The sequence below is a fragment of the Pristiophorus japonicus genome, chromosome 11 (assembly GCF_044704955.1).
Source record: "Pristiophorus japonicus isolate sPriJap1 chromosome 11, sPriJap1.hap1, whole genome shotgun sequence".
Classification (NCBI taxonomy): domain Eukaryota; kingdom Metazoa; phylum Chordata; class Chondrichthyes; family Pristiophoridae; genus Pristiophorus; species Pristiophorus japonicus.
In genome coordinates this window covers 123,815,322-123,842,646 of record NC_091987.1, presented here as the reverse complement: position 1 = coordinate 123,842,646, position 27,325 = coordinate 123,815,322, and the positions used below count along the sequence as shown (strand labels likewise).

The window sequence follows — 27,325 nt, the reverse complement described above, 5'->3', positions numbered from 1 at the left end:
TACATTAGCTGCTCTCCAATCCGCTGGTACCTCCCCAGAGTCCAGAGAATTTTGGTAGATTATAACAAATGCATCTGCTATAACTTCCGCCATCTCTTTTAATACCCTGGGATGCATTTCATCAGGACCAGGGGACTTGTCTACCTTGAGTCCCATTAGCCTGTCCAGCACTACCCCCCTAGTGATAATGATCATCTCAAGGTCCTCCCTTCCCACATTCCTATGACCAGCAATTTTTGGCATGGTTTTTGTGTCTTCCACTGTGAAGACCGAAGCAAAATAATTGTTTAAGGTCTCAGCCATTTCCACATTTCCCATTATTAAATCCCCCTTTTCATCTTCTAAGGGACCAACATTTACTTTAGTCACTCTTTTCCGTTTTATATATCTGTAAAAGCTTTTACTATCTGTTTTTGTGTTTTGCGCAAGTTTACCTTCGTAATCTATCTTCCCTTTCTTTATTGCTTTTTTAGTCATTCTTTGCTGTTGCTTAAAATCTTCCCAATCCTCTAGTTTCCCACTAACCTTGGCCACCTTGTTCCCCAAGGCTTGGTTGGTTCAGGTCCAGGTCCTCTCCACTTCCCATCCCTATCCCAGGCCGAATGGCCTCAGACGTACTTGCGCCGATTTCTTTAACTCTCAGCAAGGGTTTTCTTAAGTGGCCACATACGCTGGCCTAAGTAGAAATGGAGTAACTATTAGCTGGCCAAAGTTGCCTAAATGCCAGAACTGGCGTAGGTGGCTGGTAACAACCCTTTTTGAGAAAAAAAAACGAACTTAAAATAAAACGCAACTGAGTTACGCTGGTGCAAATTGATTGGGGAAATGGGGATTTTTAAGTTAGGCCAGAAAAAGCAGCCTACTCCAAAAAATAATGGAGCACCTCCTGGGGAAAATTGAGCCGAGAGAGAGAGAGAGAGAGAGAGAGAGAGAGACCATACAAACAGACAGGCACGCAGGCAGGCAGGCAGACAGAGAGACAGAGAGAGAGAGAGTCAGAGAGAGAGAGTCAGAGAGAGAGACAGACAGAGAGACAGAGACAGAGAGGGGGAGAGACTGTACTGTTCCAGTACAGCAACACTGGCACCCACCAGACATCAGTGGAAAACTGACCAGGGAAATGCTGTTCACAGAAAGCAAGGCAAATCCAATCGGGCCATTTACCGCACAATCAGCAAAGTGATGGAAGGTGTTACTGACAGTGCTATCAAGCGCCACTTATTCACCAAGGAAGCATTTGGCTGAGTGTGGCATCAAGGAGCCTCAGTAAAACTGAAGTCAATGAGAATCAGGGAGAAAACTCTCCACTGGAGTCATACCTAGCACAAAAGGAAAATGGTTGCGGAGGCCAATCATCACAGCCCCAGAAAATCGCTGCAGGGGCTCCTCGGGGCAGTGTCCTAGGCCCAACCATCTTGAGCTGTTTCATCGTTGACCTTCCCTCCATCATAAGGTCAGAAGTGGGGATTGTTTGCTGATGATTGCAGTGTTCAGTTCCATTCACAACTCCTCAGATAATGGAGCAGTCTATGCACACATGCTGCAAGAACTGGCTGAAATTCAGGCTTGGGCTGATAAGTGACAAGTAACAATCGCGCCACACAAGTGCCAGACAATGACTATCTTCAACAAGCGAGAGTCTAACCACCGCTCCATGATATTCAATGGCATTACCATTGCCGAATCCTCCACCAACAATATCCTGGGGGCCACCATTGGCCAGAAACTTAACTGGACAGCCACATAAATACTGTGGCATCAAGAGCAGGTCAGAGGCTGGGTATTCTGTGGCGAGTGTCTCACCTCCTGACTCCCCAAAGCCTTTCCATCATCTACAAGGCACAAGTCAGAAGTGTGATGCAATACTTTCCACTTGCCTGGATGAGTGCAGCTCCAACATTACTCAAGAAGCTCGACATCATCCAGGACAAAGCAGTCCACTTGATTAGCACCCCATCCACCACCTTCAACATTCACTCCCTCTACCACTGGCACAATGTGGCTGCAGTGTGTACCATCTACAAGATGCACTGCAGCTTCTTCGGCAGCACCTCCCAGACCTGCGACCTCTATCACCTAGAACGACAAGGGCAGCAAGCACATGGGAACACCACCACCTCCAGGTTACACACCATCCTGACTTGGAAGTATATCACGGTTCCTTCATCGTCACTGGGTCAAAATCCTGGAATTCCCTCCCTAACAGCACTATGGGAATACCTTCACCACACAGACTGCAGTGGTTCAAGAAGGTGGCTCACCACACCACCTTCTCAAGGGCAATTGGGGATGGGTAATAAATGCTGTCCTTGCCAGCAATGCCCATATCCCATGAACAAATAAAAAAAAAACAACTTTGCCAGTGACGCTTACATATAGATACTAGATTAATAAAAGCAACCCAACCACATGACATAGGAGCAAGGGCACATAGCTGTAGAGGAATCAAGAGAGATGACTTAAAACACTGTGAAAGATGCAAGTTTTGAAATGGTGGGGGGGAATAGTTTAAGGGGGGCTTTTGCATAGAGTTGTACTGAGACAGTTGAAGGATCTACTATTAATGAAGGAATGGGGGTGGATGAAGGGGTGAGTGAGTGGGAGTGGGTGGAAAGAGATGAACAGTAGGCTAGAGTTGGAGAATTGAAGGGGAACAGGCTGGGAGGTAGGGCTACAGGAGTTTAAGAATTGGGCCCAAGGCTTTGGTGGGATCTGTAAAACCAAGAAAATGTATTTCAATTCAGTGCCCACTGAGGTGAAAAGTGATGGACAAGTAGGGCTTAATGCAGGACAGAATGCAAGCAGCAGAAATTTTGGGTGAGTTTATGTGGCATGGGGTTTGGGAGGCAGTCAAAGTGCGCAGTCTTGTTCTTGGGATGTGGGTGACACTGGCAAAGATGCAAATTTATTACCGATCCAGAGTTGCTCTCAGAAGCTGATGGTGGGCCTTGAACCACTGCAGTCCTTGTGGTGATGGTGCACAATGCTGATAGGTAGGGATTTCCGAGGTTTGACTCAACGACGGTGAAATATGTCCAAGTCAGGATGGGAACTTGAAGGTGATGGTGTTTCCATGATCTTGCTGCTCTTCCTTCTTGGTGGTAGAGGTTGCGGCACTGGCAGGTGCTGATGAAACAAGCTAGGCGAGTTGTTGTAGTGCCCCAGTTATGGATATGGTACATAATGAATCCGGAGGTAGGGTGTCAATCAAGTGAATAACTCTGTTCTGCATGGTGTTGAGCGTTCTTGGTGTTGTTGCAATTGCACTAATCCAGACAAGTGATGAATATTTCACCACACTCATAACTTGAGCTTTGTGGTCAGTGGAGAGGCTTTTGAGAGATTAGCAAGTGAGCATCTTGTTGCAGAGAATTAGTCTCTGTCCTGTTCTTGTAGCCATGTTGGCAATTTGGCTGTCCAATTAAGATTCTGTTGAATGGTGACCTCCACCTCCCAGGATGTTGATGGTAGGGATCTCGGCCGTGATGGTGTCGTTGAAGATCAGAGGAAGGCAGTTGGACCATTTCTAGTTGCAGATGGTCATTACCTTGCCTTTTTGTGCCATGAATATTACCTGCCACTTGTCAGCCCAAGTCCGGATGTTAACCGGGTCCTGCTGTAGGCCAGCATCTGCTGGTTTATTATCGGAGGAGTTATGACTGAAGCTGAAGACTGTAGAATCATCAGGAACAGCCCCATTCCTGACTTTATAATAGAGGGAAGGTCACCGATGAAGCAGCTGAAGGTGGTTGGGCCAAGGAAACGGTTGTGTATGCAATAACTCAATAGACTGAAAGCTGTAAACTCCGAACAGGTACAAACCTGGCTCTACTTTATTAGGGTCCAAAGTGATTACATTACAAGATGGCTGGCCTTTTATACTTGGGCTGCACGCACGTGCGCTCAGCCCAATGACCTCCGACAGTGGCGCCACCGGGTGGCTAGTAAACCCAAGCATACATACATGACAGAAACCTTTGAGGAACTCCTGCAATGATGTCCTCATGCAGCCATGATTGGTCGCTAACAACCACAACCATCTTCCGTTGTGTCAGGTATAACTCCAGCTAGTGGAGAATTTCCCCCTCGGCTCCCAGTAGCCTCAGTTTTGCAAGAGTGCCTGCGTGCAATACTTGGTTGAATGCTGTCTTGATGTAGAGATCAATTACTCTTTGATTGTAGCAATGTTTAGCTCTGCTTATTGTCTGCTATTTTTCATGGTTAACATGCTTTGTGATGTGTCTTTATTAGATTGATGCTTCACTCTACACTTTGCCTGGCATGCTATTCTACACTCGCTATTGAACCAGGGTTGGTCTCCTGGTAGGATGGTGTTGGTGGAGTGAATGGCGTGCTGGACTATGAGATTACAGATTGCAGTGGTATATAATTCTGCTGCTGCTGCTGATGGCCCACAGTTTCTCATAGGTGTAGAGTTTTGGGCTGCTGGATTTGTCCACTGTCTCTTCCAATTAGCAGTGTTAGTGCCAGTGTTCTCACTGCGGAGATAAGACTTTTTTTTCCAAAAGGACTGCACAGTGGTTACTCCTGACAATGTTATCATGGACAGACATGTCTGACAGGTCGATCGGTGAGGAAGAGGTCAAGAAAAGTTATTCCTTCGTGTTGGTTCCCTGACCACCTGATGGAGGCCCAATCTAGCAGCTATACCCTTTGGGACTTGGCCAGCTTGGTCAATGGTGACACTGAAGTCCCCCACCCAGAGTAATCTCTGCTTTTGCTTCCCTCAGCCCTTCCTCACGGGGTTGGGGGTAATATGTTAGTTAGCCAATCCTCTTTCCACACTAACAGAAAATGGAGAGTCGGGATAAATGGGTCATTTGCGGGTTGGCAAACAGTGACTAGTGGGGTGCCACAGGGATCGGTGCTGGGGTCTCAACTATTTACAATCCATATTAATGGCTTGGATGAAGAGACAGAGTATAATGTAGCTAAATTTGCTGATACAAAGATAGGTGGGAAAGCAAGTTGTGAGGATGATGCAAAGAATCTGTAAAGGGATTACAGATAGACTCAGTGAGTGGACAAAAATTTGGCAGATGGACTATAATGTGGGAAAATGTGAGGTTATCCACTTTGGTAGGAAACATAAAAAAGCAAATGATTATTTAAATGGGGAACGATTACAAAATGCTGTATTACAGAGGGACCTGGGGGTCCTTGTATGCAGGTGCAGCAAGTAATCAGGAAGGCAATTGGAATGTTGGCCTTTATTGCAAAGTGATGCAGTATAAAAGTAGGGAAGTCCTGCTACAACTTTACAGGGCATTGGTAAGACCACACCTGGAGTACTGCGTACAGTTTTGGTCTCCGTATTTAAGGAAGGATACACTTGCATTGGAGGCTGTTCAGAGAAGGTTTACAAGGTTGATTCCTGAGATGAAGGGGTTGTCATATGAAGAAAGGTTGAGCAGGTTGGGCCTGTACGCATTGGAGTTTAGAAGAATGAGAGGTGACCTTATTGAAATGTATAAGATTCTGAGAGGTGTGGACAGGGTAGATGCAGAGAGGATGTTTCCTCTCATGGGGGAATCTAGAACTAGGGGGCATAGTTTCAGAATAAGGGGTCGCCCATTTAAAATGGGAATGAGGAGAAATTTGTTTTCTCAGAGGGTCGTAAATCTATGGAATTCTCTGCCCCAAAGAGCAGTGGAGGCCGGGTCATTGAATATATTTAAGGTGCATATAGACAGGGTTATGGGGAAGTGGAGTTGAGGCCAAGATCAGATCAGCCATGATCTTATTGAGTGGGTGGAGCAGGCTCGAGAGGCCAAATGTTCGACTCCTGCTCCTATTTCTTATGTTATGTTCCTTGAAATAGTTTTGAAGAAGGAGTGGTACTGTTTTGTTAGTTCAGCTGGGTAGATGGTAACCAGCATGAGGTTTCCTTTGTCTCGTTTTGATGAAGCCAGAAACCATGAAACTTCGTGCGGTCCAGCGGCAATGATGGAGTCTTGGGGCCAAACTCACCCGACTGGTTACCCATTCTGGTGGGATTATCCTGCCCGTGGGACAAGAGATATATCCAGAGATGGCGATGGAGACTCCAAGATTTTGGCTGATAGGTATGTCTGGAATATGAATGTGTCAGGCTGTTGCTCGACTAGTCTGTGGGACAGCTCTGCCAACTTGGACACCAATCCCCAGATGCTAGTCAGGAGGAATTTTTAGGGTTAACTAGGCTGCTAATGCCAGAGTCTGATCCTGATTTGAAGCAACTAAACTGGTTATACATCTCTATATCTAATTGACAACTCCTGTTGCAAATGCAGTTGGCATTCACGGGAGTTGTTACATTTGGGTCATGATAGATTGTTCAAGGGAATGTTCCTGCAGTTAGAACATAAGAACATAAGAATTAGGAACAGGAGTTGGCCATCTAGCCCCTCGAGCCTGCTCCGCCATTCAATAAGATCATGGCTGATCTGGCCGTGGACTCAGCTCCACTTACCTGCCCGCTCCCCGTAACCCTTAATTCCCTTATTGGTTAAAAATCTATCTATCTGTGACTTGAATACATTCAATGAGCTAGCCTCAACTGCTTCCTTGGGCAGAGAATTCCACAGATTCACAACCCTCTGGGAGAAGAAATTCCTTCTCAACTCGGTTTTAAATTGGCTCCCCTGTATTTTGAGGCTGTGCCCCCTAGTTCTAGTCTCCCCGACCAGTGGAAACAACCTCTCCGCCTCTATCTTGTCTATCCCTTTCATTATTTTAAATGTTTCTATAAGATCACCCCTCATCCTTCTGAACTCCAATGAGTAAAGACCCAGTCTACTTAATCTATCATCATAAGATAACCCCCTCATCTCCGGAATCAGCCTAGTGAATCGTCTCTGTACCCCCTCCAAAGCCAGTATATCCTTCCTTAAGTAAGGTGACCAAAACTGCATGCAGTGCTCCAGGTGCGGCCTTACCAATACCCTATACAGTTGCAGCAGGACCTCCCTGCTTTTGTACTCCATCGCAATGAAGACCAACATTCCATTCGCCTTCCTGATTACCTGCTGCACCTGCAAACTAACTTTTTGGGATTCATGCACAAGGACCCCCAGGTCCCTCTGCACCGCAGCATGTTGTAATTTCTCCCCATTCAAATAATATTCCCTTTTACTGTTTTTTTCCCCCCAAGGTGGATGACCTTTCATTTTCCGACATTGTATTCCATCTGCCAAACCGTAGCCCATTCACTTAACCTATCTAAATCTCTTTGCAGCCTCTCTGTGTCCTCCACACAACCCACTTTCCCACTAATCTTCGTGTCATCTGCAAATTTTGTTACACTACACTCTGTCCCCTCTTCCAGGTCATCTATGTATATTGTAAACAGTTGTGGTCTCAGCACCGATCCCTGTGGCACACCACTAACCACCGATTTCCAACCCGAAAAGGACCCATTTATCCCGACTCTCTGCTTTCTGTTAGCCAATTCTCGATCCATGCTAATACATTTCCTCTGACTCCGCGTACCTTTAGCTTCTGCAGTAACCTTTTGTGTGGAACCTTATCGAATGCCTTTTGGAAATCTAAATACACCACATCATCGGTACACCTCTATCCACCATGCTCTTTATATCCTTAAAGAATTCCAGTAAATTAGTTAAACATGATTTCCCCTTCATGAATCCATGTTGCGTCTGCTTGATTGCACTATTCCTATCGAGATGTCCCGCTATTTCTTCCTTAATGATAGCTTCAAGCATTTTCCCCACTACAGATATTAAACTAACCGGCCTATAGTTACCTGCCTTTTGTCTGCCCCCTTTTTTTAAACAGAGGCGTTACATTAGCTGCTTTCCAATCCGCTGGTACCTCCCCAGAGTCCAGAGAATTTTGGTAGATTATAACGAATGCATCTGCTATAACTTCCGCCATCTCTTTTAATACCCTGGGATGCATTTCATCAGGACCAGGGGACTTGTCTACCTCAAGTCCCATTAGCCTGTCCAGCACTACCCCCCTAGTGATAGTGATTATCTCAAGGTCCTCCCTTCCCACATTCCCGTGACCAGCAATTTTTGGCATGGTTTTTGTGTCTTCCGCTGTGAAGACCGAAGCAAAATAATTGTTTAAAGTCTCAGCCATTTCCACATTTCCCATTATTAAATCCCCCTTCTCATCTTCTAAGGGACCAACATTTACTTTAGTCATTCTTTTCCGTTTTATATATCTGTAAAAGAGTACTATCTGTTTGTATGTTTTGCGCAAGTTTACCTTCGTAATCTATCTTTCCTTTATTGCTTTTTTAGTCATTCTTTGCTGTTGTTTAAAATTTTCCCAATCTTCTAGTTTCCCACTAACCTTGGCCATCTTATACGCATTGGTCTTTGATTTGATACTCTCCTTTATTTGCTTGGTTATCCACGGCTAGTTAACCCTTCTCTTACCACCCTTCTTTTTCACTGTTGCTAGAATAGATTGCGTATTGTTTTCACGAGGTACAGTGGTTAAGTTATGAACAGCACCAGTTCAATAAGCTAATTAGCCAAGTAGCTCTAGTAAAGTAATTGTACTTGTACAAGAAGTTAAACATTCGCGTGTCCCTGCAGAGTTCGTTGTGAATAACTAAGCAACCAGGGTATGCTTGTACAGGTATCATTTAGGCTAGTTTGACACAGAATAGTATAGTGAGTATCGCATATTACCCATTGTATTAACGAGTAATGTGTTTGAATGTTACTCTAGGTGATAAAAAGTAAATTAGCAAACTGTCCTTTCAACCTTAAACCTCGATCCAAATCAACCGAGACCGACGGGATAAATGATCTCAACTCTCCAATGGAAAAGGTAAAACAGCATGGGGAGTCACCACTCCAGTCCTGATCAAGAATGAGACCACAGCACAAACATGACAATTTGTATGAAAATCAGAAGTCTCACAGAGAAGAAGCAAAGTGTGGCAAATGCCAATGCCACACGCCAATGCCACACCAGTGCAGAGGGTGGTCTGCTGTGGATGGAGATATGACGTATTGTCTAGGCAGAGACGATGAAGCTTTAGTCAGCATTTTGTCTGTATGGGTGTCGGCCCTGGCTCGGTAGTAGCACTGGTGTCTGTGAGACAGAAGACTGTCTGTTCAGGTGCCACTCCCAAAACTTACTCCAATAATCTAGGCTGACACACCTGTGCAGTACTGGGTAAGTGATGGAGGTGCTGTCTTGGATGAGACGTAAACCGAGGCCCTGTCTGCCCTCTCGGGTGGATGTAAAAGATCCCATGTCACTATTTAGAAGAGGAGGAAGGGATTTTTCCCTGGTGTCCTGGACAATATTCCTTTCTTAACCAACCTTATCCAACAGTTTATTTGGTAATTATTGAATTGCTTTTTGTGGGACCTTGCTGTGCTCAAATTGGCCATCAGGTTTCCTATATTACAATTGTGACTACACTTCAAAAAGTACTTCATTGGCTGCAAACACTTTGGGACATCCATGAGGCTGTGAAAGGCTCTATATAAATGCAAGTTCTGTCTTTTGTACTGTACAAGACCTGGGAGGATGTGATGGTCCAAACTGGAACAGTGAAAAGTTGGAAAAGCTTTCCATTCCCCAACACCAACAGCCCTGGTTATAAAACGTCACCTCATCTCAACCTCTACTTTTTCTACATGAAGATAAATCCATGCATGTTCCTTCACAAGCATCCTACATCCTTTCCTTGACATATGATGTTTCTCTAATTATTTCACATAATGTTTTCTGCATAAAGTACTTAAGACAAATCACATCCTGATTTCTGGGTCAGGACATTCAGAACAATTTAGCATCAACTGTCATCTCCCTCTGTGGATCTGCTGTCTTCATGTTTCTCATGGAATTTGGTAGTGACCTTCAACTCTTCTGCTGTCATAAATACAGTGCCTAATACCACTTTTCTGTGACAAATATGAAATACATCAGAATAGTCGTAGAGAATCCAATTTGCTGAGTTTTTTAATTCTCGAAAGAAACCTTCAACAAATTTTTTTTAAAGCTTTAAAAAAATCTATATTTAGCTAATCTAATGTTGGTTTGATTGAGACGGTCCACAAAAAGGCGACAAAATCTTTATTAAGCTGTTACTAGTAAGTTGCTATAGTTAGAGGTAGCAATGTTCCAGTCTTTAGTTAAAAGTACAGTGTAAACGGACCCCCCCAAAAAGCGACACTTATTGACCGTCCCAAATAAACGTTGCAATAGATATAAGCTGCACCTTGAAACCACGGACACTTGCAAATTACGAACTATGGACAGCCTTCAATGCACCAAGTCCGTTTACAACTTAACACACAGGATGGGACATGCAGGTAAGTGTGAAGCGACAGCAGGTCAAAGAACCAGCTTTTGTGGACTGGAGCTCTCTTTACCCAGCATCCATAGGGGCAGAGAAACCGTTCTATCTCTGGGATTGAATGCTTGCATGGCTCTATCCCAGCGATAGAGTGGTTTCTCTGCCACTATGGATGCTGGGTAAAGAACTCCCCATTCCACAAAAGCCAGGAACTGCATCGGGCATAGGGTTCTCATCCTCCCGGAATAACCGGTATTCTTTCAAAATGAGGCATGGGTCTTCATGGCAATGCCTCTAGTAGCCCAGGAGATGATGGGATTTAAAAAAAAAAATGGAGATTACTTACATGGCGATTATGCTATTAAATTTCCTGCCGCAGTGCCCCCCTCCCTGCCCCGCCACCCCACCCCACCATCCTTGACGTCACCTGACTACCACAGAGCACAGTTGGGAAGAATTGTGGGTCTCTGAAATTGGGGGAAGAGAAGAGATGGAGACTGGGGAATGGAATGGGGGCTTGGGGAGAAATGCAGAAAAAGAGAAGGGGACTTGAGAAAGTGAAGGGACAAGGAGTCTGGAGATTGGGGTTCAAACAGGGGTGGGGGGGCACCATCATTGTTTGCAGAGCCAGGAACTGCAGCCACATGGAGTGGGAACAGCACTGAGAAAGGAGCAGTCAGTAAAATAGAAGAACCAAGGGGGAAGGATGAAGGCTATTAGGTCATGGGATCCTTCACCATATGTAGCTACTGAGGTAGAGACTAAGATTTAATATGAAAGGGAAGGGGATGAATATCTGAAAAGGAGGAACATAAAGGGAACTGCAGGTTAGAGGAGAGCCTGGCAGCACCAGAGGCTTTGGCCTCCTCCTGTGTAGTAATTTCTCAGTTTCCCCTCTTCACCTTCTCACGGGTGGCCTCCTTGTTCTTACAACTTCGCGCACAACAGCAGCTGGTGCAAAACCAGGAGAAAAGTTACTCAAGTACAAGGGACCCAAACCTTCGTAAGGTAAATGCAATTAACATGTTATGGTCATGTGATCAAATGTCACATGATCATACATTGCATGATCAGAGGTCATGTGGTCAGAACATCATGTGATCAAACCTCCAGGAATGCCTCCAGCCAGAGTTGGCAACCCTAACCGGGCATTCCTTCAAACTTCAGTCTGTCGAGCAGCAGGTGGTGGAATCCATTTTTTTCCTCATTCCTGTCAAATATTATCTGGCAATTCTAATTTAAAACGGTATTAAGTGCAGATCAGAGGAACACGGGTGCAGAGTGCGAAAGTTGCGAGCGACAGGCTTGACGTGCGAGCCGAGCACTAGAAAGCCATCCGAAAATATGAGTGACTGGAGAGGGGGAAAAAAATAAACCTGTGAAAGGAGCATCACATCTCACTCCATCAGTACGTCAAGTACTGACGAGATGTCAACAGCCCCCAACCCACCCCAGCACTTCAAACATTAGCAGCTGCAGCGCACGGAAAGGAAAGTCGGATGGCAATGATCTGGAAAACCCAATGAACAGAAAATAGAACTGAAATCACACCCTGCTGGCAGGGCTCCAGAATTAGGCATGATCCCAGGTGAGGCCAAAAAAAAGGAACGCTGCAGGAGATGCAGCCAATCCTGGGATATTTGGCTTATTCAGTTTACTATACATACAAGGACCATTTAAAAAATAAGGACACCTGCAAATAAAGGACAACTGATGCAAGTCCTTTAGGTGTCCCAAAGCTACAGGCTTCACTGCACAGCTTTGCCTCATATATCTAATGGAGAAATATACAAAAGAAATTACAAAACTCTGGGAAACTTACTACACTCAGGATATTCTTAATAGAACACCCTGAAAACTGGAAATCGGGGCTCTCTAATTGGAACACCCATTAACTAAAGAAATAACCAACCAGTTTACTTCTCAGCTGCAATAAAGAGCTAGAATGCCACATCACACTTATTCCAAACTAACTTGCAGCATCCAAACGCAAACTTTTTTGTAAAACAAAATACAGCACAAAATATCTACAAAACCCAAAAGTACATGCACGGGCTGTTTAGTGCTGAGGAATGAAAAGTTTTTTTTTTGCACTTTTGCATGACCAGTGAATTGTTTTCTTTTATAAAAGACTGTCCATGTGCCCATAGTTGAGTTGGCACAGTAAACAATTCCAAAAAGTTCTATCACTGCAGAATGAGCCAGATTAATAGGATAATCGCCTACGCTTCAACACAAAGTGGAACCATGCTTGGGCTAATGTCAAGGGAAAAAATGTTCATGTACACATGAACCAAGCTGTGAGAGAGAAGATAGAGTGCGAGAAGGAGGGAATTTAAAAAAGGAAATGATCTGCTAGGGTAGAGAGAGAGAAAGTATTTCCTCTGGTGGGGGAGTCCTGAACAAGGGGGCACAACCTTAAAATTAGAGCCAGGCCGTTCAGGGGTGATGTCAGGAAGCATTTCTTCACACAAAAGGTAGTGGAAATCTGGAACTCTCCCCACAAAAAGCTGCTGAGGCTGGGGGTCAATTGAACATTTCAAAAGTGAGACGGATAGATTTTTGTTAGGTATGGATATTAAGCAATATGGAACCACTACAGGTAAATGGTGTTAAGATGCAAATCAGCCATGATCTAATCGAATGGCGGAACAGGCTCAAGGGACTGCTGTTCCTATGAAAAGAATTGTGAAAAAAAAGGAGGTAAAGACTTCTTCAATTCATTACCAATCATCATCTGAAAAAGATTTTCTTCAAAGGAAAGCTCTAGATCCCTGTCTAAAAATAAGCACTCATAGGACAAGAATTCCTACCCAGGTTTCCTCGCAGTGAGCTCCCGAAAGCTACAAGAGGGTTGTAAGCAATGAGACATTACTCTCAACAACAGCAACACTTTGCATTTATATAGCACCTTTAACATAGTAAAACATCCCAAGGCACTTCACAGGAGCATAATCAGACAAAACATTGACACAGAGCCAAAGAAGGAGACATTAGGATAGGTGACCAAAAACTTTGCCAAAGAAGTAGGTTTTAAGGAACATCTTAAAGGAATAGAGAGAGGTGACGAGATTTGGGGAGGGAATTCCAGAGCTTAGGACCCTGGCAGCTGAAGTGACAGCCGCCAATGCTTGGGCAGAAGAAATTGGGGATGCACAAGAGGCCAGAATTGAGGAAATGCAGAGCCCTCGGGGGGTTGTAGGGCTGGAGGAGCTTACAGAGATAGGGAGGGGAAAGGCCATGGAGGGATTTGAACACAAGGATGGAAATTGCAAATTTGAAACATTGGTGGCCAATGTAGGTCAGCGAGTAAAGGGGAGGTGGGTGAACGGGGCGAGGTGTGAGTTAGGAAACGGGCAGCAGAGCTTTGGATGAGCTCAGGTTTATGGAGGGTGGAAGGCCGGCCAGGAGAGCATTGGAATAGTTGAGTCTGGAGGTAAACTCCCTTCCATCTCCTAGTGACCAGTCATAGAGCAGCATTAGTTGATGCATGGGGAAAAGGTTCCCTACCCAGGAATGAGTACTTTGGAACCCAAGGAGAAGGCTAAAACTAAAATAAACTTATTCCAAATATCACAATGAGTTGAATTTTAAGAATGTGATTTGCCAAGTTTATCTGTACATTACCTTTCTTGCTACCAGCTGGTTTTAGTTTATTTTACATCACTGACATTGTGGTATTTCAGGATCATGCACTGTAATCTCTCCTTTAACCTCATATCCATTTGTACAAGAAACTGTACATGTTTGCTGCTCATTATATTTCAAACATACACAGACTGAATCTACAATAATTTTGTGGCTGTAAAGCTGTGTTTTACAATGCTTTGAAGCTCTTTCCCCTGTTGCGCTTGCTACGCACTCAGATTGGTTTTGAATGTCAATGTTTGTAATCTTGCCCAAATGTGCAACATAGGCTCCTGATACCATCCCAAGCTTGTTCCTGCCCTTGCCAACCAAACCACCACCAAGAGACGTTGTTGAAGTTTCATAACTACAGCCTTTCTCTCAACTGCTAACCGCCAATCTCTTGACCATTTTAAAGGTGATAAAAGTTCCTGGAGATTTTATAGAATGAGAATAATCGATGGGCCGGATTTTTGGCAGGTTTGCAACCGGGTTGTCGCCGTGATTTGACCCTCCGCGGTGAAAATCCGGTCGCAAAACCCGGGCGTACGTGTTTGCGGCGGCCCTTTCAAGTACCGCCGGGGAGAGGTGCACCGACGTGTAACGACGCGGATTGCATTACCGTCAGACTTTCCGCTCTCTCCCGACCCGTACGCCGCACCCAGAATACAGACCGATCAAACCTGTCGGTGCAGGCCTGCCAGCAGTAGTAAGTATGAAAACCTGCAAAAAAGTTAAGTTAAAGTTTTATTTAAACATTTTTTTTTCCAGCGATTTGCGAGTTAGGGGTTTTGTGAATGTTTTTTGCAATTTTATTTTTCCCCCCGTCCCAAGGCCTCTATCGCAGCGCAAACGACTACGGACTAAAGTTGCCGAAACTCGCGTTTTGCACTGAATGATTGTGCAATGTCTCCTTTACCGACGTAAAGGCCAAAAGTTGGGCTAAAAGCGGTAGTGCAACATAAATGTTATTTTCACATACTACTACCGTTTGCGCCGAAAAATCCTGAAAGCCGCAAATCCGGCCCATAAATTAACTGCTACTGTTTTTCTCCTCGGCATCATTTTAGTGAGTTTCCTTTTTAATGATTCGCCTCCAATCATCTCTAGGTCATTTAAGTTTGCAGGTGGCATCTGAATCACCATCATATAGTGCAGAAGATTGCAGAATTTTAAGCGCCAGTGATTTGTGGCCATAACTACTTGGCATTCAAGTTCAACAGTTAATTCACCGAACCAGTCCCCACCCACAAAACTGGCCATACCCGCAGGTCAGAAAGGCCAGTTTCCACCAATTGCGCTCATTGGGGTGAGTTTCATCACATTGCACCCAGATTCTCAGGTCCACAGGCACCCATGGTCACATTAATCCAGTGTTAATCACCTGCCTTACTGCTGCAGAAATCGTCAATTAGTTTAAACAGAGAAAAATGCTGCTTCTCTTGTTGTCTCCAGCCTCACTCTGAAGGGGAAGATTTTTCACTTGCCTTTTATACCGCACCCTAGCAAACTGAGGCCCCATTGGCCCTGTTTCAGTCATGTATCGATTACGCTGCTCGATAGCAACGACTCATGGGAGATTGTGTGTTCGGGTTTATGCATAACTTCACCTCAGCAAATTAGTGCAATATTTGGCGCAAATTTGCCAATTCTGCCCGTAGTGGACACGCCAGGTCACAAACATTACTCAGAAAGGTTGGTGTACAGGTGGGGGCTGAATCCCACTTCCAACAGTAGTCTCTTGCCCGTTGTCAGGGAGGCCAGGTAACTAGTCTCACTTAAGAAACAGCTAGATGCTGCACTGAGAAGGGAGTTGGTATTTTGACAGAATGAGATCAAATGGGCTGAAAGCCTTCTTCATCCAAACCTATCTGATGTCCAGAGTTCTTACAGATACAGGTCAGCAGGCTTGATGGGCTAAATGGCCTGCTCCTGTTCAGATATGGTGCAATGACTTCTGTTAGAACATGGCAGGCAAGCAAGCCTTGAGGAGCTACAAAACAGGAAACAACAACAAATAGTTTTCTTTTACATTCCACAACAAAAGTGTGTTTAAACCCTGAGCTGGTCACCGAGAAAAACTGAAATGCTGCAATGACAGGTTCAGACTGCAGCACTTGGGAGCTGCTTGACTTTCTGTGCATGCTGCCTTTTTCACACTTGTTAGGGAGGACCATACTGCACGACCGTTCCCAATGCCAGGTCACACATTTTAGTCAGCCCATGCAGGTCATATGCTCTTAGTAGGTGCAAATGGTTGGCAATCACTTTCCTCTGTACTGCACTGTTAAATTGCCCCTAAAACAAGCCAGATGTTTCATTGCTAGGGCTTAGCACAAATGTCAAAACAATAATATGAACTGTGGCCCCCTCAGAGCCGAGGAGCTTGGAAACAAAACAGAGCTGTGACTGGCTGCTCCAGAGTCAGCAGAGATTCATTACAAAGGAATTCACGGGCTGTGTTCCCACGAAACTTTCACCACAGGAGAAAGAAGGGGTGAATACGGAGTGTGGATTAGATAAAACACAAAAAAATCTCTAACTGTCTGGCCTTAACACAGAGGGATACCACCTGTTTTAAAACTATACTAGTTATCAGCATTCACTATATTTAGAAGCTTACAGTGTTTTAATAGGATTTCATGACTACCTCTCTGTGTTGGCAGCGACCTTTCCTTCCGTGATTTACAAGCAGGAGGTGTTGGATTCGGAGCTGTGGTCTGCAGTAAGCAATGTCAACAAGAAGCACCCCAAGCCATAGCCTTCATTTCAACCTATCCAGCACTTAGGTATGCTGTAGGGAAGGGGCTTCAGGAGGGGTGAAACCGTGGACAGGCGAGATCTAAACGTTCCTTGTGCTTAGGAAAGTCTAAAAAACAGTAAAACCACTTACCTTTATGGGCCTCTTTTGGCCCCGACTCCTCTTCCTGCTAGGTTGGTTGGCGGGAAAGCTACAACTGTGCAGGCCTCTGGTTAAAATTGCAGTCAGGCCCTGATGATGTCATCAGAGCCCGATCTGTACATTTAAAGAAGGACCTCTGCTGGTTTCCGGTGGGTGTCCTTCCTGCCTGCTCAGAACAGCAGGTTAGACTCGAAACATTTCAGGAAGAAAGCGGGACATTGGCAGGTGATTTTAACTGCCCGCCCTCCTGGGTAAAAAAAAATCCACCCTACTGCGGCTGTGCATGCGGCAGGTTTGCTCCAAGGTCTTGAATAGACAATCGCTCCCCACTTCTGCCGCTCATTGAATTCTTGACACTACCATTCGAGTTGGGAGCCTCTGCTTTTTTAAGCGCGTCACGTGACAGCGCGGATAGCACTCATCACTCGGCCGGCGCGGAGTCGCTGACAATCGCGACATTGTCCTCATTTATTTTGGGGGGGGGGGGGGGGGCGGTGGATGTCCACGCCCATCGACCTCCCCTCTTCATTCTTTCTACCAAAATGTATCACTTCACACTTTTCTGCGTTAAATTTCATCTGCTATGTATTTGCCCATTCCAGCAGCTTGCCTATGTCCTCTTGGAGTCTATCACTATCCTCACAGTTCACTCTACTTCCAGGTTTTGTGTCATACATATCAATGATGTTGAAAAGCAGCTGCACATATGCAAGCCGCATCTGCTTTACTTTAACACACAAATGACAACAGCAACACAATAAATTAAAGATACTATAGGGGAAAAATTGAAGTCGGAAACTTCCTTTGTACGAACGCCTCCGACCCGAAAAAAATCTACGAAAATAGCTGTTGGTCCCGGAGGAACGCAAGATCCTGGTCGGAGGCTTAGATTCGCTGCGCAGTGCATGGGAAGTTGTCTTTCGGGTACGTACGTACATACATACAAGCTGAGTCACGTGGGCCTGGACCACCAATCACTATGCAGTATTCTCATTGATAAAAATGGGAGCTGTGTTTGTACGGACTCCCATTACTATCAATAAGAAAGCCCCCTAAAACACAGCATAATAAATAAATAAAACATCTCACATATTTAAAATTAATTGAAATTAAATGCAATTAAATGTTTTAGAAAACATATATTATGGGGAATTTTTAATAGGGTTAAAAATAAACTTATCTTAATGGTCAAGGTTTTTAATATAAAAATGAGTGTTTAAAATTTAATTTTTATATGTTTTAAAAATATTACGCTGTCAAAAGTATGCTATGTGCTTGCTTTTACCAGGCGTAAAAGTTTGAAAGGCATTTTCTGGGCATGAGTTGGGCAAATAGCCCAATCTCTGCCTCGCAGATGTCCTTCTCCCAGGGATGTGGAGGATCTGTACGGAGAAATCTTGACAGATCGGAAAAAACAATTTTCGCCGCATGCGCCTCGCGCCCCAAAAATCAGCTTTTGCGAGGCCTCGCTGGGTCCGTCTGCACTCCATACAGATCCGGCAAGGCCAGAATTTTCAGCCCATTAAGTTTACTCGTTGCCAATTTATCACCACACAAATACGAGGTCGGAGATCCAGGGAGACACTGTCCGATGCTGCAGTACAAAGAGGCTCCCTTACCCCTCTACATTTGAAATTTGGTTCTACGTGTTTTTCCGTTTCACATTGCAAGCCGAGAGCTTGGCGACAATATGATCAAAGTCAACTCTTTAACTTTGCCCATCACCAATAAAGGATTAAATTAATACAAAAAATGATGGAAACATTCAGCAAGTCAGGTACCATGTGTGGAAAGAGGAACATAGGTTTGAGATTTCAGATCTATACCCCCTGTGGAGAGGAAGTAGGATTCATGTCTCAGGTCTATAGCTCTCTGTGGAGAGAGGAAGGCACGGTTAATGTTTCGTGACAATGATCCTTCGTAGAATGGGTTTTGACAAAGGACCATCAGCCTGATGCATTAACCCTACCTTCCTCTCCACAGATGCTACCTGACCTGCGGAGTGTTTCCGTCATTTTGTGTTTTATTAAAATACTTCACTTCAAATCAGTGACTGCCATCAATTTGAGTAGCAAGAAACTGAAGCACTGTCACGTTGGACATCGAGGAAAGATTACGCTTTGGGAAATTTTCTTTCATGCTGGTTCTTGCAATCTTAGCTGTCATGAAAATTTTGTTTGTAGTGATCAGTGGCAGGAAATAATGGTAGAATTTGCAAGACACAACCATGAAAATTGTCATAGTTTGTTAGTCAATTGAGTTTGAAATGCAAATTGTGGCAGTTTGGAACACAGCAATAACCACACACTTGAAACACGAGACAGCATTAGTGATTGATAAAAAGGTTGTCCACTCACCATAAATAGTGTCTCAAAGTTTTCAATGATCTTCTGAACAACATTGATGATAGCAGCACTCTCCTCGGCCCGAGCTGAACTTTGGACACTGAATTCCTTGTCTGAGCTCTTTTGTTTATGGAGGAGGTTGGGGCCAAAGATTGTGGCAAGGTTAAGTGAAGTCATTTTGTTCCCAGTCACCTAAAAAGTAACAAAGCAGGAAGTAGGAAATGCAGTTTATCCAATACAGCTAATCGATTAACACAGAATCTGGTGGCCCAGATTTCAGTGCTGATCGCCTTGCTGGAACGGGGCTGTCGTTTAAAATGGTCATTTCCCACCAGCCACTATTTTCACCTCTCTGAACCCGGTTGCGGTGAACTCATCAATATTTAAATGTCGGGATCCGATGATGTGATTCGGACCCGGACGTGATTTTAGCTGCCGATCCCGGAGGCGCCAGCGAGAGGTGATGGGAGGCAGGATCGTGGTCAGATGAGGACCAGGTAAGTGAAAATGTTTTAAAGTTTTGCTTGTGGGCCATGAGTGCTTCTATGGGTCCTACAAGGAATCCTTGGGCCTCCCCTGCCTCCAGCTTCCCTCCCCCCAATCGCCATCACCTCGAGACCCCCAAACACCTACCGCTTACAATATTCCAGGAACCATTCCCATGGGTCCCTAGCGGCGGCCTCCTGCCGATCTGCTCATCATTCCCCATGGGTTCAGGCAGGAGCCCATTCTGGAGGATGATAAGACGACTCGGGAGCTAAAATTGCCTGGACCACCCACCAACGACTTGGGGGGAGGGGTTTCTGTCCATCATGGCCCTCACCTGCCGCACTCCCACCCCGGAGTTAAAAATCGGGCCTTGGGTTTTTGTTGGACCCAAACACAACTAGCTAGTCATTGATTAGTTATCACAACTCTTGGAAGGGGAATTACAATTGGAAGGAAAACCCCTAGAAGTGCCCATTACATGGTGAGGGAGCTCTGCACGATTAACAAGACTAATGTTATTATACTGCATTATTACACTGAACTGGTGCATTCAAGTTCTCCTTTATAGAAGGTATGAGAGAAGCAAAATAGGCCATAAATTCCAGAAGGATCAGTGCCTCTTGTTCCATTACATTACCCAAAACTTAGTGGCCAGTTACCAACACAAGTACAGCATAGAATTCAAAATTTGAGCATGTTTTTCCACTGAAGTCAAGTGAAGACTTGTAGCCCTGAGCCAATTTACACTTTGACTTGAGGGGTAATTTTAATTTAACCCGCCTGGCGGGAATGAGGCTGGTTCGGATTGGGTTGGATGCCCATCTTACATCCCGTCTGATTGTACTCTCCGGACGAGTCAGGTTAAAATTCCATCCTAAAGTATGGAGAAACATCTTTGCCTTCACTTGCCTTGTGGGGAGTACATGATGAACAGTTATATGAAACTCAAACAGGTGGATTGAGCTTTCTAATCTTTACTGCAGTTTAATTTTACTGAGGGAGGGGCAAGAAATAGAGAGATTGATATCAAGAAATGTGCCTAATAATTGATATATCAGTTTTATGTTTCAAAGAAATTTTATCTGGGGCTTTGATCGCCCAGAGAATTTAAAGGGAGAGGGCATATAATTGGAGAAATTTTCAATACAATTCCTCTTCTACATCTCTCACATGCATTTATTTCCATCATTATAATAGTGACTAAACTTCAAAAACTGCTTTATTGGCTGTAAAGCGCTTTGGGAAGTCCTGTGGTTAGGTCAAAATCTACCCCAACGTGAAAGACACAGAAGGAGGAAGTGCTTTTAATTCCAAGAATTATAAAATGTTCAGAACCAGCTGGCCACAGCACCTGTTGTGACCTTGTGGTACCACTGTGGCCATTACTGAATTGTATTTCAAAAATAAAAGGAAAAATATTTTCTGCTGTTCCCATAGCTCAGTATTGCTGCCAGCCACCGGCTGTTTAGGGCTGTAGTCATGCATTGTTCCTTCTAGTGGTCTGGCTGAGAAATGGCAGAAATATGCCCATGACACACCAAGGTTTGAAAAGGAAAGAAAAAGAAAGGAGGGAAGGAGGGAGGCGGGAAAGAAAGGAAAGAAAGAAAAAAGATCTTGCATTTATGTAACACCTTTCACAACCTCAGGATGACCAAAAGTGCTTTACAACCAGTGAAGCGCACTTAAAGTGTAGTCATTATTGGAATGTAAAAAACACAGCTGAAAATTTGCACACAAGGACCCACACACATCAAGGGGGATAATGAGCAGATATTCTGTTGGTTGGGGGATAAATATTGCCTAAGACTCCAGGGAGAACTCCCCTTCTTTGAATAGTGCTACGGGATCTTTTTAACATCTCATCCAAAAGACGGCACCCCCCACATGCAGCACTCCCTCCGTATTGCCTGGAATGTCAGTCTAGATTTTGTGCTCAAGTCTTTGGAGTGGGACTTGAATCCACGACCACGGAGGTGAGAATGCTACCACTGAGCCACAGCTGCTACCTTGAAGTCAGTCAAAACTCAGATTCAAAATTGATTGGGAATCCTATGCTGAATCACTAAAGCAGTTTCTTTTTTCCCTTGAAAGAAAACTTCAAATATTCATATGTGGTTGTATATATTATATACTCCTCCAGGGTCAGCAAGTTTAAACTTCAAATTATTTTAGTGCAAGTTTAAACTTCAAATTATTTTAGTGCAAGTTGGGACTGCTGCCAAACTTTTGTAAGGCATGTTACTAGGATAATAATGGCAATAAATTTGGATCATTCCTTGCTGCCAACCTAATGGAATTGAAGAGCCTACTGTCATCATTAACTACAACAATTGCACTGTTAACTATGAAATAAATTAAACATTTATACGTTTTACTTTGACATTTCCAGAAATTTGGATCAAATTAAATTTAAACTAGAATTTTTTAAAATCTCATCTATCAATTCAACTGAATGGGATCCAAGAGGAAATATATACACATCTCAGTTCCAGGGATCGTGATTGGGAGGAAGTGGGGAGGAGCAGAAAGAGGAAGAAGGTAGGAGGGAAGGGAGGGGTCAGATGAGGGAGTACTTTGCGAATACATTTGCAGAGTCAGTTAAATGCCGACCGCACTGAAACCATGGTGACAACTCGATGCGTTTGATGAAATTCTGAAGCTACTAAAGTCAACGTTACCCTACCTCCTGTCCATCTTTATCCATGTTGTCTTCGGCATGATTTGCTACCATGGCAAGGAACTCCATGAGTCTGTGGAGCGTGTCACAATTGCATGGAGGCAGGAGGTAAATGAGAAGCTGCAAGGCGGTGAGCTGTTCGTCCTGCTCCAGTACTAAGGAGATGAAAGTAAAGATAGTTCCAGCATTAAAGTCAATGTTACTGAGCCATAGTGTGAAATGAAAAGTAAAAGGACAGTGATTCTGATATTATTACAGGTATTTTATAATTCAAATCACAAGTGAAATAAAAATTGTATTCAACATCTTGCTGTGCACAACACGGCTTTTCCTATTTTAAATTGTTTGAAATAAGCTGTATGCTTTGTAGTCTCTTCACTAAGATTTGATGGAGGGAGCTATTTGGTTTGGAATAGTAATATCATGCAGACCACATCTCAGATTCCTTGCAAGTGGTCTTGTTAATTTCTGGCTTCACATCAAAGAGGTGGCTAGGGATTAAAAGAAGTTTTAAAGCGGTCAGGAACCACGTTTATGTACAAAAATATGTTCTAATCAAAGTTTGTAGTCTGCAGTGGTAGCACAAGGGCAGAGGAGCAAGGTGGTGGTACTGAAAGAGAGTGTAGAAATTACAGTATTTATTCGAGGCGTTTCCAGTACGTTTTGTTTTGTCTTGTTTTAGGAGAGTGGCTTTGATGTCCTGTTCTCCCTCTATATTCTGCATTTTAGGAGCCATCTCCGTAACCTAGACATCCCCTGATGTTAAGCAAGAGGTAGGGTAGGCGTGCCTAATTTTGCAGGAGAGAATCCTGAAGCTCTGGAACAAAGTTTTATTTTAGTTTTATATTTTTAAACTCACTCACCCGACACATCATCCTTGGCAACAAATACAAGTAGAATATTCTAGTTCAATAGTTTACAACATTTTTTATTTTTTATGAACAGCTGGTCAAATCTATGAAAACAGCCGATTTTCCTTCCTAAGGATATTTGGCTAGAAACTAGATTGTCCCCCGAAAACAGGCACGTGGATCGCAGTGCACCTGTTCAAAGTAATGCAGCCAGCACGCTACCTTTGTACTGCATGTTGATTAACATGATGGCAGCATTCAGTCAGCGCTGACTGTGCTGCTGAGTGGCTGAAGGATTAGCTGAGGTCCAAGTTTGTTACAAGGCAAACACAAATTAAAGCTAGCCTGCACTTCTTAAAGGCAGTCGGCGCCACTTAAAGGGGAGGTGAATTCTACCTGCTGCAGGTGATTCAACTGGCTGGGAAACAGAATCAGAGCAGCAAAAACTGATGTCACAATAGTGGAGAGAGCATTCTCCGATACAGCACTGGAGGCCTTGGTGCAGGAGGTAAACACGAGGAGAGGGGTCCTGTTTCTACAGGGTGCCAGGAGGCCCTCCAGGCAAATGCGTAAACGGCAATAGTATCAGATAGCCGTCAGCCATCATGGTCAATGACAGCAGTATAGCCCCGAGGATCTGAACGCAGGTGCAGGAAGAAATTTGATAACCTCTCACAGGTGGTCAAGGTCAGTGAATTCATCTTCAAATACCATATCCACCATTTGCATCACTAGGCTCACACACTGCTAAATGCATCACACACCCATTACTCACCTACTAACAATCTCTACCAAACACAACTCATGCTTCACATTCATAGCTTCACCTCACTCTCACACATTTATTACTGCTGCAAGCCTCATTCCCACATCTCACAGCTTGCATTTAGGGTTAGGGCTAGGGTTAGCTGTCAGCTATTCAACCATAATAGGCATATTACCCAAACACTTTGCACCACACTCACTGACATACTTCCCTTTCTCTTGCAGGACAAGGTGGCTCACAATCGGAGGTAGCAGGACCTAACCGGCAGGGGGCAGGCATGCCTGCACAGCCTGATCCTGATGGAGGAAACGGTGCTGACCATTATTGGGAGGGGCATCGCTGAGCCTGTGTGATGACAGTATCCTCATACGTAATCCTCCTTCTCACATCCCAATTTCCCCTCATCCCACAATCTGTTCTGATTTACAAGCTGCAGATGGTGATGGGTGAACGAGACTTGGTGCAACTTAAGATACAGGCAGCAGAGTTTTGGATGAGCACGTTTATGCAGGAAGGTGGGAGGCTGGCCAGGAGAGCATTAGAATAGTCAGGTCCAGAGGTAACAAAGGTATGGATGATACAAAGCTAGATGGGAAAGTAAGCTGTGAGAAGGATGCAAAGAGGGTGCAAAGGGATATAGTGATTGAATAAGAAGGTGGCAGATGAAGTATAATGTGTGGAAATGTGAAATTATCCACTTTCGGAGGAAGAAGGATAAGAAAAACAGGAAAAGGTGAGAGACTTGTAAATATTGGTATTGCGAAGGATTTGGGGTCCTTGTGCATGAATCACAGAAAGTTACCATGCAGATACAGCAAGCAATTTAAATGGCAAATGGCATGTTAGCATTTATTGCAAGGGGGTTGAAGTATAAGAGTGAGGAAGTCTTGCTGCAATTAGATAAAACCTTGGCAAGACCACACCTGGAGTCGTGTGTGCAGTTTTGGTCTGCTTATGTGAAGAAGGATATACTTGCCTTAAAGGGGGTGCAACAAAGGTTCACCAGATTGATTTCTGGGATGAGAAGGCTGTCCTGCCAAGAGAAATTGGGGTGAATTTTAACTCCCCAAAACAGGTGGGTTGAGGTCAGGTGAGATGTTAAAATTTGAAAAATCTCAAACCCAATCCCAACCCGCCCACTTTTGGTTTTAACGGAAGCAGGACAAGCGGTGGACAGCCAATCCACTCCCAGGAGGAGCGTTGGCAATTTAAATATTTTAATGAGGCTTTTGTAGGTTTAACTCCTGGCCTTGGGAAACCTGGCAGCTTAAGAGAGGCAAATATAGCTTTGGGAGAAGTTAAGTGCCTTTATAGCACTGCTTGTAGGCCAGGAGTGCTTCCGCCCGCTCCCCTCTCGTCCAACAGGGTCGGGGAGCGGACCGCGGACCACATCCCCCACCTCCCTGGGGTCAGGGATCGGACCCACCCCTCAGCTCCCAGTATAAGCTGCAAGCTCCCTACCTGCTCTTGCGGCTTGCTCTGGAGTCTGCCCCACAGAGGCAGGGAAGTTCCTGTCCAAAAGTCCGCCTCCTCTAGCCCAACATCCACCCCCACCACCCCCCCTTAGGGGGCATAGTTTCAGGCTGAGGGGTCGACCAGTTAGGACTGAGATGAGGAGAAATTTCTTCAGTCGGAGGGTTGTAAATCTTTGAAATTCTCTACCCCAGAGAGCTGAGGATGCTCAGTTGTTGAGTAGATTCAAGACTGAGATCGATAGAATTTTGGGCATTAAGGAAATCATGTGATATGGGGATCGGGCGGGAAAGTGTAGTTGGTGTAGAAGATCAGCCATGATCTTATTGAATGGCGGAGCAGGCTCGAAGGGTCGTATGGCCTACCCCTGCTCTTATTTCTTGTGTTCTTATGTCTAGAGTGGAGTAGAGTGCACCTTTGGACTGAGAGGCAGGAATGATACTACCACACCAAAGGCTCACGCCAAGGCATGTGGTGATGTGAAAATGATAGCAAATTCAATTCCCACTCCTGACAGAATAAAGTAAAAGATACATTACATTATAAAGACATATTTTGCTGAACGAGTTAAGAAAAGAGCAATAAAGTAAGAATTACAGCATCCTCTTACAAAGTGTACTGATGAATGGCGTGTAGAGCTCTCTCGTGAGCAGAGGATCTGGTATATCCCTCAAAAATTCCTTCAGCAAGGCCCCAACATCATGAACACTGTGCTCCTCATCAAGGACAACGTCTGCACCACGATCAAACTCCTCTCGCAGCTGCAGGACAAGGAAAGAGCACCAAGGTATATTTAGGCGCAAATGCAAAGTCAGCATTTGGACACTGTTGCAGTTTTAAAAGGGCATCAGCCCCAATAAGCAATAATTGAGATGGCACAATACCCTTTCGACAACAACTTACATTTATATAGTGCCTTTAACATAATAGAACGTCACAAGGCACTTCACGGAAGCGTAATCAGACAAAAACTGACAGAGCCAAAGAGGGAGTCATTAGGACAGGTGAGCAAAAGCGTGGTCAAAGACATAGGTTTTAAGGAGTGTCTTAAAAGAGAAGAGAGAGGTGGATAGTATGCAAGTTGGTTCCAGGTTAGAGCTCTAAATATTCTGGGTGTGTAATTGCACGTTCAAATTGTTGTGGTGTTTCTGCATCGAGTCTTACTTTTGCTATGTGAATCAAGTTGTGCAATACTCAATTTGGCATTGTAAGCAGTGAATCAGAAGGCTGCACAGTTACCATATCGGTTTGCCGGTTACCATAAATTTGCACTGCCATTCTTCCATTGCACAGAAAACAATGCATCAGTTGTCAAAAATCCAAGAAGCAAAGCATACGAGAGCCAATGTTCTATTGCGCTCACAACAGGAGCCTTAGCCCCCAGAAATGCATATAGAGAAATTGTGGGCATGCTCCCTATCATTTTCTGTCCATTAAAATTGATGAACAGAAAGTTACTTGCTAATAGCGTTCCTGGTAGGAAAGTGCCGTTGTGAAATCAGCTGTATGGAGTATGCAGCAAAAAAAAAAGTCATCATTTTGTGATTGTAAATATTTGCTAAAGAAAACAGCAGATTTCAGAATATTTGGAAGGTACCGTTGTTGCAAGGAGGGCAATGGTAACCTTCACTGCCAATGGTAATATAGTTCAGATGGCTGACACTTCTCAGGTCTGCTCGGTGATCCACCTCAGTCACAACACTGTAGTCAACCTGAGCTTCTTCACATACCTTTCTTTAGTTAAAAAAAAATTACATTTATCTCGCGCCTTTCACGACCACTGGATGTCTCAAAGTGCTTTACAGTCAATGAAGTGTAGTCACTGTTGTAATGTGGGAAACACGGCAGTCAATTGCACACAGCAAGCTCCCACAAACAGCAATGTGATAATGACCAGATAATCT

The 27,325-nt window shown here is 44.3% G+C and overlaps 1 protein-coding gene across 4 annotated transcripts in view; it reads right to left on the bottom strand.

Moving 5' to 3' along the window:
* The window catches only part of LOC139276258 (rho GTPase-activating protein 6), a 686,192-nt gene that overhangs the window by 30,296 nt on the left and 628,571 nt on the right, over nt 1-27,325 (bottom strand). For all 4 annotated transcript variants that reach the window (XM_070893980.1, XM_070893981.1, XM_070893982.1 and 1 more), the window contains exons 7-9: nt 26,032-26,182; nt 22,338-22,486; nt 19,178-19,357 (exon numbers count right to left, since the gene is read on the bottom strand). In XM_070893980.1, coding sequence (XP_070750081.1) covers nt 19,178-19,357; nt 22,338-22,486; nt 26,032-26,182 — 480 coding nt within the window. The remainder of the gene's footprint in view (nt 1-19,177; nt 19,358-22,337; nt 22,487-26,031; nt 26,183-27,325) is intronic.